This window comes from Leptonychotes weddellii, chromosome 11 (assembly GCF_054177405.1).
Source record: "Leptonychotes weddellii isolate Sample4059 chromosome 11, ASM5417740v2, whole genome shotgun sequence".
In the NCBI taxonomy this organism is placed as follows: domain Eukaryota; kingdom Metazoa; phylum Chordata; class Mammalia; order Carnivora; family Phocidae; genus Leptonychotes; species Leptonychotes weddellii.
In genome coordinates this window covers 22,639,947-22,654,998 of record NC_138379.1, presented here as the reverse complement: position 1 = coordinate 22,654,998, position 15,052 = coordinate 22,639,947, and the positions used below count along the sequence as shown (strand labels likewise).

Here is a 15,052-nt window from a genome sequence, read left to right as displayed (position 1 = left end):
GTGTGTGTGTGTGTGTGTGTATGTATGTATATGTAGGTATGTAGAGAAAGGGTCTCGGTAGAGTGAATAATTCAACCTTCAGTAAGACTGGAGGTGGAAAGGAAGAAGCAAATTAGTAGTACAAAAATGGGGTAATTACATCTGTGACTCTTATGCATACTTTTTGCCTTTTACCTTAATAACTTTGCTTGGATAACTTAGGCTTGTTTGCTTCTAGTAAAACATATTTATTATAACATTCTGAATTTTGACGAAGTCATTTAAGAATGTTTATTTAGCCACCCACCTAACAGTGTTACTTAAGATGTTGAGACTAGCTAAAATTTGGGCCATAAGAAATAACTTGAAGAAAATGGTGTAGGCCATAATTATTTTAATTGCTTGTTCTGTGATTTATTTTATATTTTGGGGGGAGTTTTAAAACAAACATTTTTAGATTTGATACTAATCTGTCTCATTTTTCCTATTGGGAATTTTACTTGAATTTCTTAGGTTTTATTTGAAATCGAGAGATGCACTACTTGTGGATGTCTATCTTTTGGTGATACTTTATTTTGATAAACAAGTGTGGTTTATTGTAAATGATAGAAATACTAGATTTATCAGTAGCAGTAAAATGAGAAGTATTTTACTTGTAAGGTAGCTACATTTAAATATGTAATGGAAAAAGCATGCCCAAGGCCAGTATCTTCTGAGTCTGCCATCTGATTTAGTTTTTGCTACTCTATTTGAACTTGAGACTTAGGTATCTTTCTAAAACTTCTTACTACAATAAGCAATCCTATCAATCTGGTTGATGCCTTGAGTGGTTTAATTTTCAAAATTCTTAGGAAATGCCTGTTTTCTTTTAGGATAGGAATCAAAAGATAAATAGCAATGATGTAATATTGGAAATACAGACAATTAAATGTAGATATTTATATTTTAATGACTTAAAAATTTCAAAGTTTTTAGTGTAAAATCAGGCACTGGATTAACAGCCAATTTAGTTGTGAGGTGACTGAATCTAGTGCTCCAAATGTACTAAGGGAGTTTAGTTTATAAGCTCTTTGAGGACCTGACAGTGACAGGTCACTCCTGTGTATGGATTTATATTATATACATTGCCTAACACCCGCCCCTCAGGCCCTCTTACAGAGGAGAAAGTAATGTAACTATTATTACAGAGATTATAGACTAGGCTAGTAAGTACTGAAAAGTTTCTTGTATCGGTGGAGGAAACACTACACAAAGTAACAAAAGTATTTCATATTTTTTTTCCCCCAGTCTTCTCAGTGTTTTGGATGTTAGTGGAAAGGTCAGATTACTAAAGTTTTTTTTATAACTCACAGAATGAGCTACCCACTTGTTAAATAGTTAAGTTGGCAGTACTGGGGTTGTGACTTAATTACTATTGAAATTAGGTTTTACTTTTTGAGAAATTCAAGGCATTTGGGTTTTTCTCTAAACACATCTGGTTTCTAGTTTAAATTGTATTTTTTCTATATCTAGATGATTTACTGTATGAAAGGATTTAACTGTGATTTTTGTAGTGAGTGAGCATTTCTTATACACCTAAAATAGGATTTACTTTACAAATCAGTTTTGAACCTTTGTAGAAATCCTTATGCAGTAAAGTAAGATAATATTTATAACTGGATTTCTTTTTACTTCAGTCCACGCATAGCAACTTGTATTTGAGCTGTATTTCAGACTTGACCTATTCATAAGAGTCTTCTGGACAAAATCTCTTTTTTAATGGATTCTAAAATCAAGTATCCTGACCAAAATTACTACCAGATATGTAGTATTACTTACTTTAAGACTTGGAGAATTGCAATAATTGCACTTCATTTAAAATACAAAGTTATTTGTTAATTTCCTTTTTTTCTTTTTAAAGATTTTATTTATTTATTTGACAGAGAGAGACACAGCGAGAGAGTGAACACAAGCAGGGGGAGTGGGAGAGGGAGAAGCAGGCTTCCCTCCAAGCAGGGAGCCCGGGGGCTTGATCCCAGGACCCTGGGATCATGACCTGAGCAGAAGGCAGACGCTTAAGGACTGAGCCACCCAGGCGGCCCTATTTGTTAATTTTCTAGTAAGTTGAGCCTTGAGAGGAAAGCTAAGCATCTGTTCAGTGAGAATGCATGCTTAACATTAATGAAATATGATCCTATTATGTAATGCAACTAAATGGCCTGGTAGTTTTTGAAATTTGGGCTTATAAAGACTGTGTGTTTAGCAAAGAGAAGAAATGCAGGTATAATCAAAAGAATGAAGTGCAAAACTCCATTTATAGATCTTTTAGCTTTTGTAAGTAATAATCAATTGAGTGATTGCCTAGTTTTCTTCATCAAGTTTGTTGGTATAGAACTGGGCTCTAGGCTATGCAAGATGGTACTTTCAAACCAAGCCTTAATTTTAACTGAATAGAGAGCTCATTTATATGGTAAGATGTAATCAGTTTAATGTAGAATAAAGGATGTTTTAATAGATGACATTTAAAATTTTTATGCTTTTTGGAAATATAAAAGGTTTAGACACTAGTGATTTTGGTAGGTGAAAGATTAACCAGGTGTTCTCTTGCAAGACAGCCTGACAGCTTTGTAACCAATATGTGACCAGAAGTGATAGCCAAGGGTACTTACTGTTTTTCATACTACTCCCTAAAGTCTTTGCTCTTTATATCTTTTCAGTTAATATACTGAAAAAGGATGTATCGTTAGAGAAGATAACATTTCTTTTTAGAGCAGTGCAGTGTGCCTCTACATACAATATTCAATGCAGCTGTTGTACGGAATTTCTTTGTTAAGTATTTTGAAATAAAAGCATTCTTAACTATTTTGTAAGTAAAATCTTTCTTGGGGCTAACATCTGAAGTTTTTTCTTTTTTTTTTTTTTTAAGATTTTATTTATTTATTTGACAGAGAGAGACATAGCGAGAGCAGGAACACAAGCAGGGGGAGTGGGAGAGGGAGAAGCAGGCTTCCCGCAGAGCAGGTACCCCGATGTGGGACTCGATCCCAGGACCCTGGGATCATGACCTGAGCCGAAGGCAGACACTTAACGACTGAGCCACCCAGGCGCCCTGAAGTTTTTCTTGACAGAGTTAAAAATCTCTGATGTATTTGCTTCTCCCATTGGTTGCATGAAGTATTTCTCTGCAATGCAGAGGGCAAGAGTACTTTGTTTTTGCATTCACCTTGTCACAGAAAAAAAAAAAAAAAAGCATTTATAATGCTTCATTTGTTTCTCTCTTCCTGCCTGGGTATGTTGTGTGTGTGTGTGAGAGAGAGAGAAGTATTTAAAAATTTGAATTTAAAAAGGAAAAGATGTGAATTTCCTCATGTGATAATACGGGTATCTTTTTCTTGCTTGAAAGTAGAATCCCAAGTATTGTGATGAGGATGAATTGGTTTAACCTGAGCATGTTATTTTACTCCAGATAATTCCCATGTGGCAAATATATCTGTCCGAATACATTTTGTGTGACTTAGAGATTAATTTTACGTAAGTAATGTTTAGTTTACATTTAGGAAGATTAGTACTGTTTCATCTTTTAAAAAAATTAAATACTTTCAGATGTTGAAATTATAACAACATGGTGTTAATTTTATTACTATATTGTTAATAGAATCTAAGATATTTTAATACCTTAAAGTCATCTTAAGATTTGGTCGAATTCATTAATCAGTCTTATAGGGCCTGGTAGAATGCTCATTTCTCAATCTGTATTACAGAAGAGTAAATTGAGATGCTCAGGTAAAATGACCCAGTTTGGAATGAGTGAATTCCAAGGTCTCTTGTATCATGGGGGTAATTAGAATTTGTAATGCTCTGCAACATAAGTAAATTTTCATGTTTAAGCTGATCCTTTAGAACCAAGTGAGGCTTTTTACTTTAAATCTTTTAGGGTTCCTCTGTTTTAAAAAGCTGAAAGCAAAAGGACAAAGCTTTTTATTTCTTCATTGTTAAACCTTTATTAGTATCTTGTTAAATTTGTGTTTGTGCTATTCAGGTAATGGGGTCTTGAGAATAACAGTATAGGTCCCATTGTATCAGGTATCATTGGGACATCTGTATTGTTGTTAACGAAATGAACTTTTATTTATTTATTTTTAATTTTTTAAAGATTTTATTTATTTATTTGAGAGAGAGAGCATGAGGGGGGGAGGGTCAGAGGGAGTAGCAGACTCCCCGCCAAGCAGGGAACCTGATGTGGGACTCGATCCCGGGACTCCAGGATCATGACCTGAGCCGAAGGCAGTCGCTTAACCAACTGAGCCACTCAGGCGCCCAAAAATGAACTTTTAAAGTTTAAATTCTGCAGTGTCTCTTTATGTGTAGGTAAGCCCCGAAACTACATTTACCCCTCTCGACTCAGGCTTGGTATGTTGTACACCAGATAATTTGGGAAAAGCATTACCAGTAGGAGGAAGTAGGAGGTGTGTCAACCTTTCCATCTTAATTCTTGTATTCCGAGCTTCTAGGTATTTTTTAGTAATTGGTCCCTTTTTCTGGAGGCAATGAATTGTATGTAAGCAGTAGAGAAGGATGAGAGGAGTAGCAGAAAAGACATTCAGCCAGAGTTGGAATTGTAAATTGCTTGACTTTTGTTCATTTATTTCTCCCACTAGCTACACCGGTGCTTTTGTTGGATAGAGTATGAGTGTAATAACATACATGAAAGAGACTATAGGGCAGAGTTAGAATTCATATTTCCTGAGGAAAAGGGAAGGTGTGCTTCTTGGCTATGCTCAGCTAAAGTAGTCTGTTTCCTTTAATGTCCTGTACTATCTACTATCTCTGTACTTGACATTTTGATATTGTCTTATGTTCTTACCTTTTGTGTTTTTCTAAATAGGTAGTTAAGCTCCTCTGGGGCAGAGATTATGAATGATACCACACTGCCTTACTCATGGTAAATGCTAAATAAATACTGTTAGTTTGACTAAATCATATAGAAATATTTGTAGTTTCATCAACAAAACCCTGTTAAGATGGATTAATCCATGAGGGAGAAAAATTATTTTGTACAGAGCTGTTTACTGCAGTGTTTTTACTGAAATGCAATTTTTCCTGAAGAATTTTTTTTTGATTTATTTAAGTGAGTAGCATTGATGAGTAGGCAACTAGAGCACATTTTAAAATCTTGGTACTATAAGCGTGATTTGTAAATAGTCTTAGGAAGGGGGGACATAGATGATTCTTGGTATTTGAACCATTGTGAATTATTAGAAATTTCACTGCATTCCCCTTAATATTATTATCCAGACATAGAAGTAATGGAAATATACTTTAATCATTGAATTTTGGTCTCCATTAATTACAGTTCCTATGTTTTTATGTTGAACTCTCAACAGAGTGTATAAAATCATTCAGTTGTACCAACACATCCTAATGAGTAGTTTGGTTAAAGCAACTAATAATTCAAAAGACATCTATTAAGATTATCAATAATCATTTGTTTTTCAAATGCACAAGCTTTAGACTTCTTAAGAGTATAATGCAAAGTAGGTGATGCTGGAACTCTTCAATATTATACTTTTTTGTTTTCCTACTAGAGTCGGCTGCTTCCATTCATTCAGACTTAACCGCATAATTACAGCCATGGACAAGGAATAAGGATTTTTACAGGATTACCTTTTACTTTTTTTCCCTTTTCAGTGGGACAAAAGTCTTATCAAATTAAACTCCTGGTTACTTATTTGCTTGAAAAACTGTGTTACGGTGGGTTCTTAGATAACATCTAATTTAGTATTTTCTTACTCTTAGTGTTTAAGAAACCCTGCATTCTTGACAAGTATTCACTCAGTTTCTGCAATTATCAGTCTTACAGGGCCTGGTAGAATGCTCATTTCTCAGTCTATTTCATTTTTGGACAGCTCTTTAAGATCTTGATGTTAGAGTCACCTCTCAACCCACCCTTCCCCTGCTCCCCACAATATTTAATATTGACTTTGTTTTCTGGAACAGCTCAGACTTCTACATGAGAAGGCTTCCAGCATTTGAAGAGATGTTACGGATCATCTATGGATTGTAGTATATGTTCTCTCTACCCTCCTTTTTACAGTTGGAAACTTTTGTTTCTTAATATCTTTTCTGTCTCCTATGAATTTTACTAGTAACTAATTGTCAGCTGAATGCCAGGAGGCAGTCAGCTGCCTACCATTAATGTGGGCAAAGTCAGAATTGATATTTCTAAGTGAACAGGGAATGTAGGGACTGGAGACTTGAAGTAGTATCTAGAAAGGCCACTGAAGATTACAGAAAGTTGAGAAGAAAAGAAATCCTTATCTTTTGGTTTTGCATTTTTCTATAGGTTTTCAATACTGTAGAAGTGATTTATTTGGCCTGGAGGCACAAAATAACTTATAGATAGGTGCTCTTATTATTTTTGTTATTTTAGGCTTCATTTTTTAATTTTAATTTTTATTTATTTGACAGAGACACAGCGAGAGAAGGAATACAAGAAGGGGGGGTGGGAGAGGGAGAAGCATGCTTCTTGTGGAGCACAGAACCCGACGTGGGGCTCGATCCCAGGACCTTGGGATCACGACCTGAGCCGAAGGCAGACGCTTAATGACTGAGACACCCAGGTGCCCCTAGGCTTCATTTTTAACTTTTCTGTTTCAGTTTGGAGATCTCTTTGAGAAGAGAGGTTACATAGTTTCCTGGGTAGCCAAGCTAGTTTCTTCAGATGCTTGTCCCCTCATAATCTTTCTTGTGACCATAATTGTCTAAAGAATTTTTGTTTTTTTGGAGTCTCTCTTTTGCTATTTCTTTTTAATTATGTAATTTTAAAATGTTTTCTTTATTCATTTATGGAATTTGTCAGTTACTAAGAGGGAGGAAGGAAAGCTCAGGAGGATAGCTATTTTGGATATTTATCTTCTGGCACCCTCATAGCACTGTCCTGAATTTTTAGTAAAGTACTGAATTTCAGTAAAGTAACTTTTGTGGTCATGAAAAAATTCTTGAGAAGAATGGAAGATCTAGCTGTATTGCAATTCAGTAACATAATAATACTCTGGAGAGGGGCGCCTGGGTGGCTCAGTTGTTAAGCATCTGCCTTCGGCTCAGGTCATGATCCTGGGGTCCTGGGATCGCGCTCCGCATCGGGCTCCCTGCTCGGCGGGAAGCCTGCTTCTCCCTCTCCCACTCCCCCTGCTTGTGTTCCTGCTCTCACTATCTCTCTGTCAAATAAATAAATAAAATCTTTATAAAAAAAATAGTACTCTGGAGAAAGGAAGGGAGGAAAACAGCAGCAGGGCAAAAATGAAATGTAGCAATGGCTAGAATCCAGAGTGACATAAAGAAGGAACATATTGAGGCACAAATGATTTTGCTGAGATTGATGACCTTAGGCAAGTTATTAACTGTCCTGTCTTTCAGGTTCTAGTTAGGTGAAATATGATTGATAATAGCCCTTGCTGATAGGGTTAGCTACCTGATAGCTTAAATTTGAATGTCTGTCATGTAGTGAATACTGTCAACTATTAAAAGCAACAAACAGGAGATAGGGTGGGACTGGGCAGCACTTCTTGGGATAATTATTTCTTAGGACCAAGTTGTCTTTTTTTTAAGATTTTAGAGTGCACGTGCATAAGCGGAGGGGCAGAGGGAGAGGAAGAAGCAGACTCATCACCGAGCAGGGAGCCTGATGCGGGGCTTGATCCTAGGACCCTGGGATCATGACCTGAGCTGAAGGCACACACCCAGCTGAGCCACCCAGGTGCCCCCACATACTGTCTTTTGACATTAATTGGGTATAGTCACATTTCTCCCTTTAGAGACTGGATAATCTGGAAAATGGCCCGATTTTTATCTTCCTCATATGTGGTGCAATAAATGAATGTTTAATACTTTCAGGATGCTCAGTATTTGAAAAGGAACCCTAAATTGAATTTCAAGATAGAATTTAAGAGGATAGGTTTTTGTTACGAGTATTGTGATAGGCTTTCTGATGAAGATATCTCTTTATGCTAGGAAAACAGCTCCATTTTCCAGAAAAAATACTTAATATTCATTTTATGTGGATGCTATGAGTAATTGACCAGTTTGTTCGTACTAGGTGTTAGATAGTCATGTTCTAGCTTAGGGAAGAAAAAAGCTGTGTTTGTCCGGAGCCCTTTGCTCCTGTGTGTGCCCCTTTGCATTCATTGGAGTTAATGTTGGATCAGTCATTGTGAAAAACAAATTATTTACATGTTGATTTAGTTCATACTGCAAGTTTAACCCCAAATGAATGACAATAGGAATGAAGCCAGTTACGATAGTGTCATTTGTCTTTGAGTTACCTACTCTTGGGACTAGTGCAGATACCATGTCTTTTTTTTTTTAAATCTCTGAAAGCTACTTAGGAGTGAGCTGGGATTGCAATCCACCCTCATTTTGAAAGGCAGAAGATTAGACCAATTGAATGTTCTTAAGAGGCTTTCTGTTGCTAGTATGAAATTTGGCACTCACCAGTGAGTTTAATTATAAAGTGCTCTGAACTTCTGGACAGTGCATAATTTAATAAAAGTACTGTGAATGGAAGATGGTAACCCTTCAGTGTTCAGATCATAAATGGATCTTATGTAAATGACTAGGTTAAATAGATTTATAAGCTGGTTTAGAAAACCACCATCAACAAGTTTTCTGAGTTTGTTCAAAGCTAAACCTTTAAGTAACCAAATTGAGGCTGTCATATAATGATTTTTATGGTCACAATTTGTATCAGTGTTTGATTCAAAATAATTTCTTATTTCTGTATTCTACTGGATTATTACAAGGGAATTACAATGTATTTGATCTAGGTGAATGTTTCTCAAACTTAACGACATATTAGAATCGTGCATAGGGCTTGATAAAACACAGATTGCTGGGTCCCACCCCCAGAGGCACCTGGGGTGGTGCCTGAGAATTTACATTTTTTCTTTCTTTCTTTTTTTTTTTTTAAGATTTACTTTTTGTAAGTGATCTCTACCCAACGGGGGTTCGAACTCACAACACCAAGATCAAGTGTTGCTTGATCCACTGACTGAGCCAGGCCATCCAGGCACCTTGAGAATTTACATTTCTTCTTTTTTTTTTTTTTAAAGATTTACTTTATTTGACAGAGAGAGAGACACAGCGAGAGAGGGAACACAAGCAGGGGGAGTGGGAGAGGGAGAAGCAGGCTTCCCGTGGAACAGGGAGCTCGATGCAGGGCTCGATCCCGGGACCCTGGGATCATGACCCGAGCTGAAGGCAGACGCTTAACGACTGAGGCGCCCTGAGAATTTACATTTCTAACAAGTTCCTAGCCGATGCTGATATATTGCTGGTTTGGAGACCACACTTTGAAAATCACTGACTTGGAGATCAACACAGGGTCCCTGCTATGTACAGATCTTATTATATGTAATAGGCAACAGAGGTCGTCCTCTTAGTTCAAATGCCATGGTGATAAAGTCTTATACACCCAAGCAGCCAGGAGATCCTGTATTACACTGATAAAAAAAAACCAACTAGGGCCCTTTAATGTAGAACAGTTTTCTAATTGTCCCTGCAGTCTTATTAGTAAGTTTCAGTTTCCTCAAATGAGGGCTATTTATTAGGAACTTTGACCAGACTCAGCATCTTGCTCTTTTGAAGATTGGGCCAGGACAAGGGAATAGGATATTTATAACGGTAGTATAGCAAGTGTTAATGGCTATAGAGGAATAAATGTAAAGCTATAATGAAACTTTTGTTTTATTATGGTTAGAAAAATGTTTTACAAAAGATTTGTAGTTTCCAGGGGCGCCTGGGTGGCTCAGTTGGTTAAGCGACTGCCTTCAGCTCAGGTCATGATCCCAGGGTCCTGGGATCGAGCCCCGCATCGGGCTCCCTGCTCGGCGGGAAGCCTGCTTCTCCCTCTCCCACTCCCCCTGCTTGTGTTCTCTCTTTTGCTGTGTCTCTCTCTGTCAAATAAATAAATAAAATCTAAAAAAAAAAAAAAAAAAAGATTTGTAGTTTCCATTCCTGTAGTTAATGACATTTTTTGATTGCATCACTAAAACTGCATTAATTCAGCTCACCAGGTATAAGGAACTGTGATCATCTTTTGAAAATCCCCTGTTAAAGATCCTTGAGATTTTTCAGTTACATCATAATTTTTTAAGGTGTTTCTTCTGTCACAGTAAACTGTCATTTCTTGTGTGTCAGTGGCAGTCCTCCCTTTGAAAATTATGGCTCTTAAATTATGGATTGAAAAATTTGAAACCTGTTATAGCACTATAAAAATCAAAAGAAAGAGATGTATGAGTTTTAATGGAAATAGATCTTTGTTTTGGCTGCAAAGTCTTTGCATAGTTTTTGGTGACAGTATTCAATGAAGGTGTGTACTGTGAAGCTGAGTTTCATATAGCAGCTGCTTTCCCTTTGTTTTGATTTCCCTTTTAACGTTTTTCCAGTTACTCCTGTGTGATAGATTACTCCAAAACTTACTCCATTTTATGATGCACACAGATTCTGCCTGTCAGGGATTCAGACAGGGCACACAGTGGGGTTTGTGTCTCTGCTCTGTGATTCCTGGGGCCTCAGCTGGGAAGACTAAGGCTTGTTCACTTACATGTCTGATACCTGGGTTAGAATGACTAACACTAAGATTGCTGATCAGAATTCTTATATAAGACCTCTTCATGGCTTGGCTTCCTCATAGCATGGCAACCTCAGGGTTGTTGGACTTCTTGTAGGATAGCCTGGGGCTCCAAACACGAGTGTTTTTAGTGACTAGCAAACAGGACAGAGATACATTGCTTTTATGATACAGCCTTGGAAGTTTACAGGATTGCTTCCACTGTACTCTGTTGGTAGAAGCCCACTTAATACAGTGGCAGAGGAATTGGACTAGTTCTACATGGGGCAGTGCCAAGGTCACATGGTAGAAGAGTATGTAGAACTGCAGATGTAGCTGTCTTTGGAAAATGTAATCTGCCATAGAGTTTTGGGTTGGATGAATACTAAATTTGTTATTGTGGAGAAAATTGGAGTTTTTCTACTTTAGGATAGCTTGTCCTGGTATAGGATAGTATAGATTCATAGTCAAGGATTATTATAGGTTAAAGTCCTGGCAGTATCCTGAAATCTGTCATTCTTACTGTCTTCTATAGCATGAAATTTTAATTTTCTATTTAAACTGTATATGTTGATTGCAGAATATCTAAGTATACAAAACAAAGCAAAAGGAAAAAATTTCCACCTGTAATTCTACTACTCAGGTACTATTCTTAACATTAAAAAAACTTTTCATATATATATTTTTATATATGTACATTTTTTAGGAATTTCATTTAATGTCTATTTTAATTGGCATATATGTTTTAAGTTCTTAAGACATTAAATGATAAAGCTAAGCTAGGTAGGTAAAACTCTACCCTATGAGGGATATATAATATACTCTATTACTTTAGATTTAGCAACAGCTTTGAAAAATGTATAAAAAGGGAAGATAATAAATGCCAGGTATAAACTAACAGTATTTTTTCTTCTACCTAATAGTGAATTCAGAATTTTTACTGTACTAGCACTACATTTTGGGTCCTCTTTTCATTCTCATATCTTCTGTTACCTGTTTATTTCTAAATAGAGGAATCCTGACTATAATAAAGTATTATTATACTCTAAGTCATCATTAAAAGCAAATCTTGTTTGGTTTTTTATTTCTTAAAAGTTAGCTTACCCTTTTAAAAAAGAGAATGAACTGCCTTTATTCATCCTCAAAGAGTGTTCAAAGGCAGTTGAGCATATCTTTTGTACCTGGAATTAGGCCTGCCTTCATTTTTCAACCATAGACAAATTTTATACCTTTCCAGCTGGAGGTTGTTGTGTGAAATAATCCACCTAAGAATACAATTGGATACTTTCATCAGCCTTTAATGTTTTAATGTTTATCTTGGTTTTATTTACCTCCAAGATAACTAAGGAATTGTTAGGCTTTTCTTTCTTTCTTTTTTTTAAAGATTTCATTTATTTGAGAGAGAGAGAGAGAGAGAGAGAGAGAGAGAGAATGAGTGGGGGAGGGGCAGGGTGGAGAGGGAGGGGGCAGAGGGGGAGAGGGAGAAGCAGGTTACCCGCTCATCTGGGAGCCCGACATGGGGTGTGATACCAGGACCTCGGGATCATGAACTGAGCCAATGGCAGACGCTTAACCAACTGAGCCATCCAGGTGTCCTGTTACGCTTTTTAATTTAGGGTGGAATGGTTATGCAAGTTGACTAATGTTTCTGGTACAAAGAAAATGGATCGTTTGACCTAAAACTAACTAGTATTGTTTTTAAAACTTGTTTCTTTAACCCTGAATGCATTTTATTAGATTTTGTATTTTGTTTTATGGTTAATTTTATTTTTGCTGAGGGTAAGGAACAATAAATATTCATAATTTATTGTGATTATATTAATTAAATATTTTTCCCCCTTGGGGTGCCTGGGTGGCTTAGTCGGTTAAGTGTCCAGCTCTTGATTTCAGCTCAAGTAATGATCTCAGGGTTGTGAGATTGAGCCCCATGTCAGTCTCCACGCTGGGCATGGAGTCTGCTTAAAATTCTCCCTCTCTCTCCCTCTGCCCCTCCCCCCTTAAAATTTCTCTCCCTTAATTTAGGTTTCTATTTACTCTCCTCTGACCTTTAAAACAACTCAGTTCTTGGGGCACCTGGGTGGCTCAGTTGGTTGGGCGGCTGCCTTCGGCTCAGGTCATGATCCTGGAGTCCCGGGATCGAGTCCCGCATCGGGCTCCCTGCTCGGCGGGGAGTCTGCTTCTCCCTCTGGCCCTCCCCTCTCTCATGCTCTCTGTCTCATTCTCTCTCTCAAATAAATACATAAAAAATTAAAAAAAAAAAAAGATTTAAAACAACTCAGTTCTTGACTTTTGCATTACCTGGATATCTTTTCTTTGGGGTCTTATCAAATAGTAGTAGCCTGGGAAACTGCCAAAGTTTTTATTTTAGTGAAAATAAAGATGACTTAAGCCAGAGGTTAATTTTCTTTTCCCACTGTCATACATTTAATTCCATTTGTGAGAAAATGAAGCAAAGCTATTGACTAGCACACTATCCATAGGTGATGTGATAGCTGAAGTATTATGGTGTTCAAAAGAAATGGATGAAGCACATCAAAGATAATATGCACTTGGGTCTATTCAGGAAAAATACACTCTTTTTATATCACTTAGTCACATGAATTCTTTGGCAAGGGGCAAGAGAGGGACAAGAATTCAACACTAAAATGTCTGATATGCTCCTGTATAAGCAGGATTGTAACCATGTTGTGGCCCTCACTCATGTGGATAGGAACCATTTGTGCAGGCCATCTGATGCAGATCTTTTTTGAGAAACCTAAAGAATAAGCAATGTTGTGTTGTGTCATTGGCTTGTAGTACAAAATTTGGTATCATTCAGCAGGGGTGGGAGTATTTACATTCATTTTTTAGCTCACTGTTGATTAACTTACTTCATGCACTAACTTAAACTGAAATCAACTAAAACGTATCTTTAGGGCAAGATTTGAGACAAACTTAGAGGATATATGTGTTTGTATTTCAGCATGGTTAGGCTGGTATATACTTTAATGTGGGGCATAATTCTATTTTTTTTTTCTTTTAACATAGGGCAAGCTTGATGATTACCAGGAACGAATGAACAAAGGGGAAAGGCTTAATCAAGATCAGCTGGTAAAGATGCTACATTTTATTAAAGACTATATGTTTGCTGTTTTTAATAAGAAAATTAATTTGTGGTTCTTTGTGTTTTAGTAAAGTTGGGTTTTGTCTTTGTTATTTTAGGATGCCGTATCTAAGTACCAGGAAGTCACAAATAATTTGGAGTTTGCAAAAGAATTACAGAGGAGTTTCATGGCATTAAGTCAAGATGTAAGTAAAAGATTATATGTATGTTTATGAAATAATAAAAATAAGGAAAGCAGAAAATTTTCTTTGGGTTTTAGTCCTTGCGTTACTGTTGATAAGCTCTCTGCAAGTTGAGGATTGCATTCAGTTACACCTAAAACGCTTTCCAATTCTGTAAAGTTTAATGTAACACCTGAAAGATGCCTGAGAACTGAGGTTTCAGATATGACAAACTTTTTTTTTTCAGATATGACAAACTTAATATAGTAGTTACCCTAAAGATCTCATTGTTAAAAAAAATTAGCTTATATATATACACACACGTATTTTCCATATATTTCTTGTATATGAACATTTATTTTCCATATATTCCTTTATGCCTAATGACCATCTTACAGTTCTATTAACTATCAGAAAATAGAGTCTTGTTTTTATATTTGGTAATCACTGTCTCCATTAGGGATCTTAAGGAATGTGGCAGACTGGGATACATTGCTCTTGTATCAACTCACGATCTAACAAAGTGGTGTGTTTTTCCCATACATCTTTTGATGTGATAGAAGTCTTTGGGAACAGGACAAAAATACAAGCAAAGTCAAATAATTTGTTGAAAATTGAGGGAGACCAGAAAATTCATATTCTTCTGAATTAGTGTTACCTTATTTGGAGAAAGGTTAACAGCATTAAATACAAAGTTGCCTCAGATTTGGTTAAGTGAATAAACAAAACAATTATGTGATGAGAGACATTGCAGTACAGAGATAAAAAGTTCTGATTCTGGAACCAGACTGTCTGGTTTGAATCCTGATTCTTCCACTTTTATTTAATAGTTGTAGGACTTTGAGTTACTGAACTTGTCTGTCCCTATATCATTCAGGGTTTTCCAGAGAAACAGAACCAGTAGTATCAAAAGAGAGACAGGGAGAGGAGAGAGGCTGTCACAGTGCTTTGGTTTTCTAATCTGTAAAGTGGCGATAATAATGGTCCCTACCTCATCACAGGGTTGTGCTTGGAACAGTATTTGACTCATGGCTAATATATTTCATGCACTTAATATGTTACTTACTAAATTTGATTAAAGTTGGAAAATATTGATGATATCCCTCAAAATGGAATAAAGGAAAACTTAATTTATACCCAAGTAGGGAATTGTTCCACTTCACCTAGGTCAGAGCTTCAGGCTTGATGAATCCTGGCCAATTTCTTTTTCTGATTTCTTTAAAA

The 15,052-nt window shown here is 36.5% G+C and overlaps 1 protein-coding gene across 1 annotated transcript in view; it reads left to right on the top strand.

Moving 5' to 3' along the window:
* CAPRIN1 (cell cycle associated protein 1) overlaps positions 1-15,052 on the top strand; it is a 37,176-nt gene that overhangs the window by 1,847 nt on the left and 20,277 nt on the right. The window contains exons 3-4 of the mRNA XM_006749593.3: positions 13,592-13,654; positions 13,766-13,852. Of these exons, the coding sequence (XP_006749656.1) occupies positions 13,592-13,654; positions 13,766-13,852 (150 nt within the window). The remainder of the gene's footprint in view (positions 1-13,591; positions 13,655-13,765; positions 13,853-15,052) is intronic.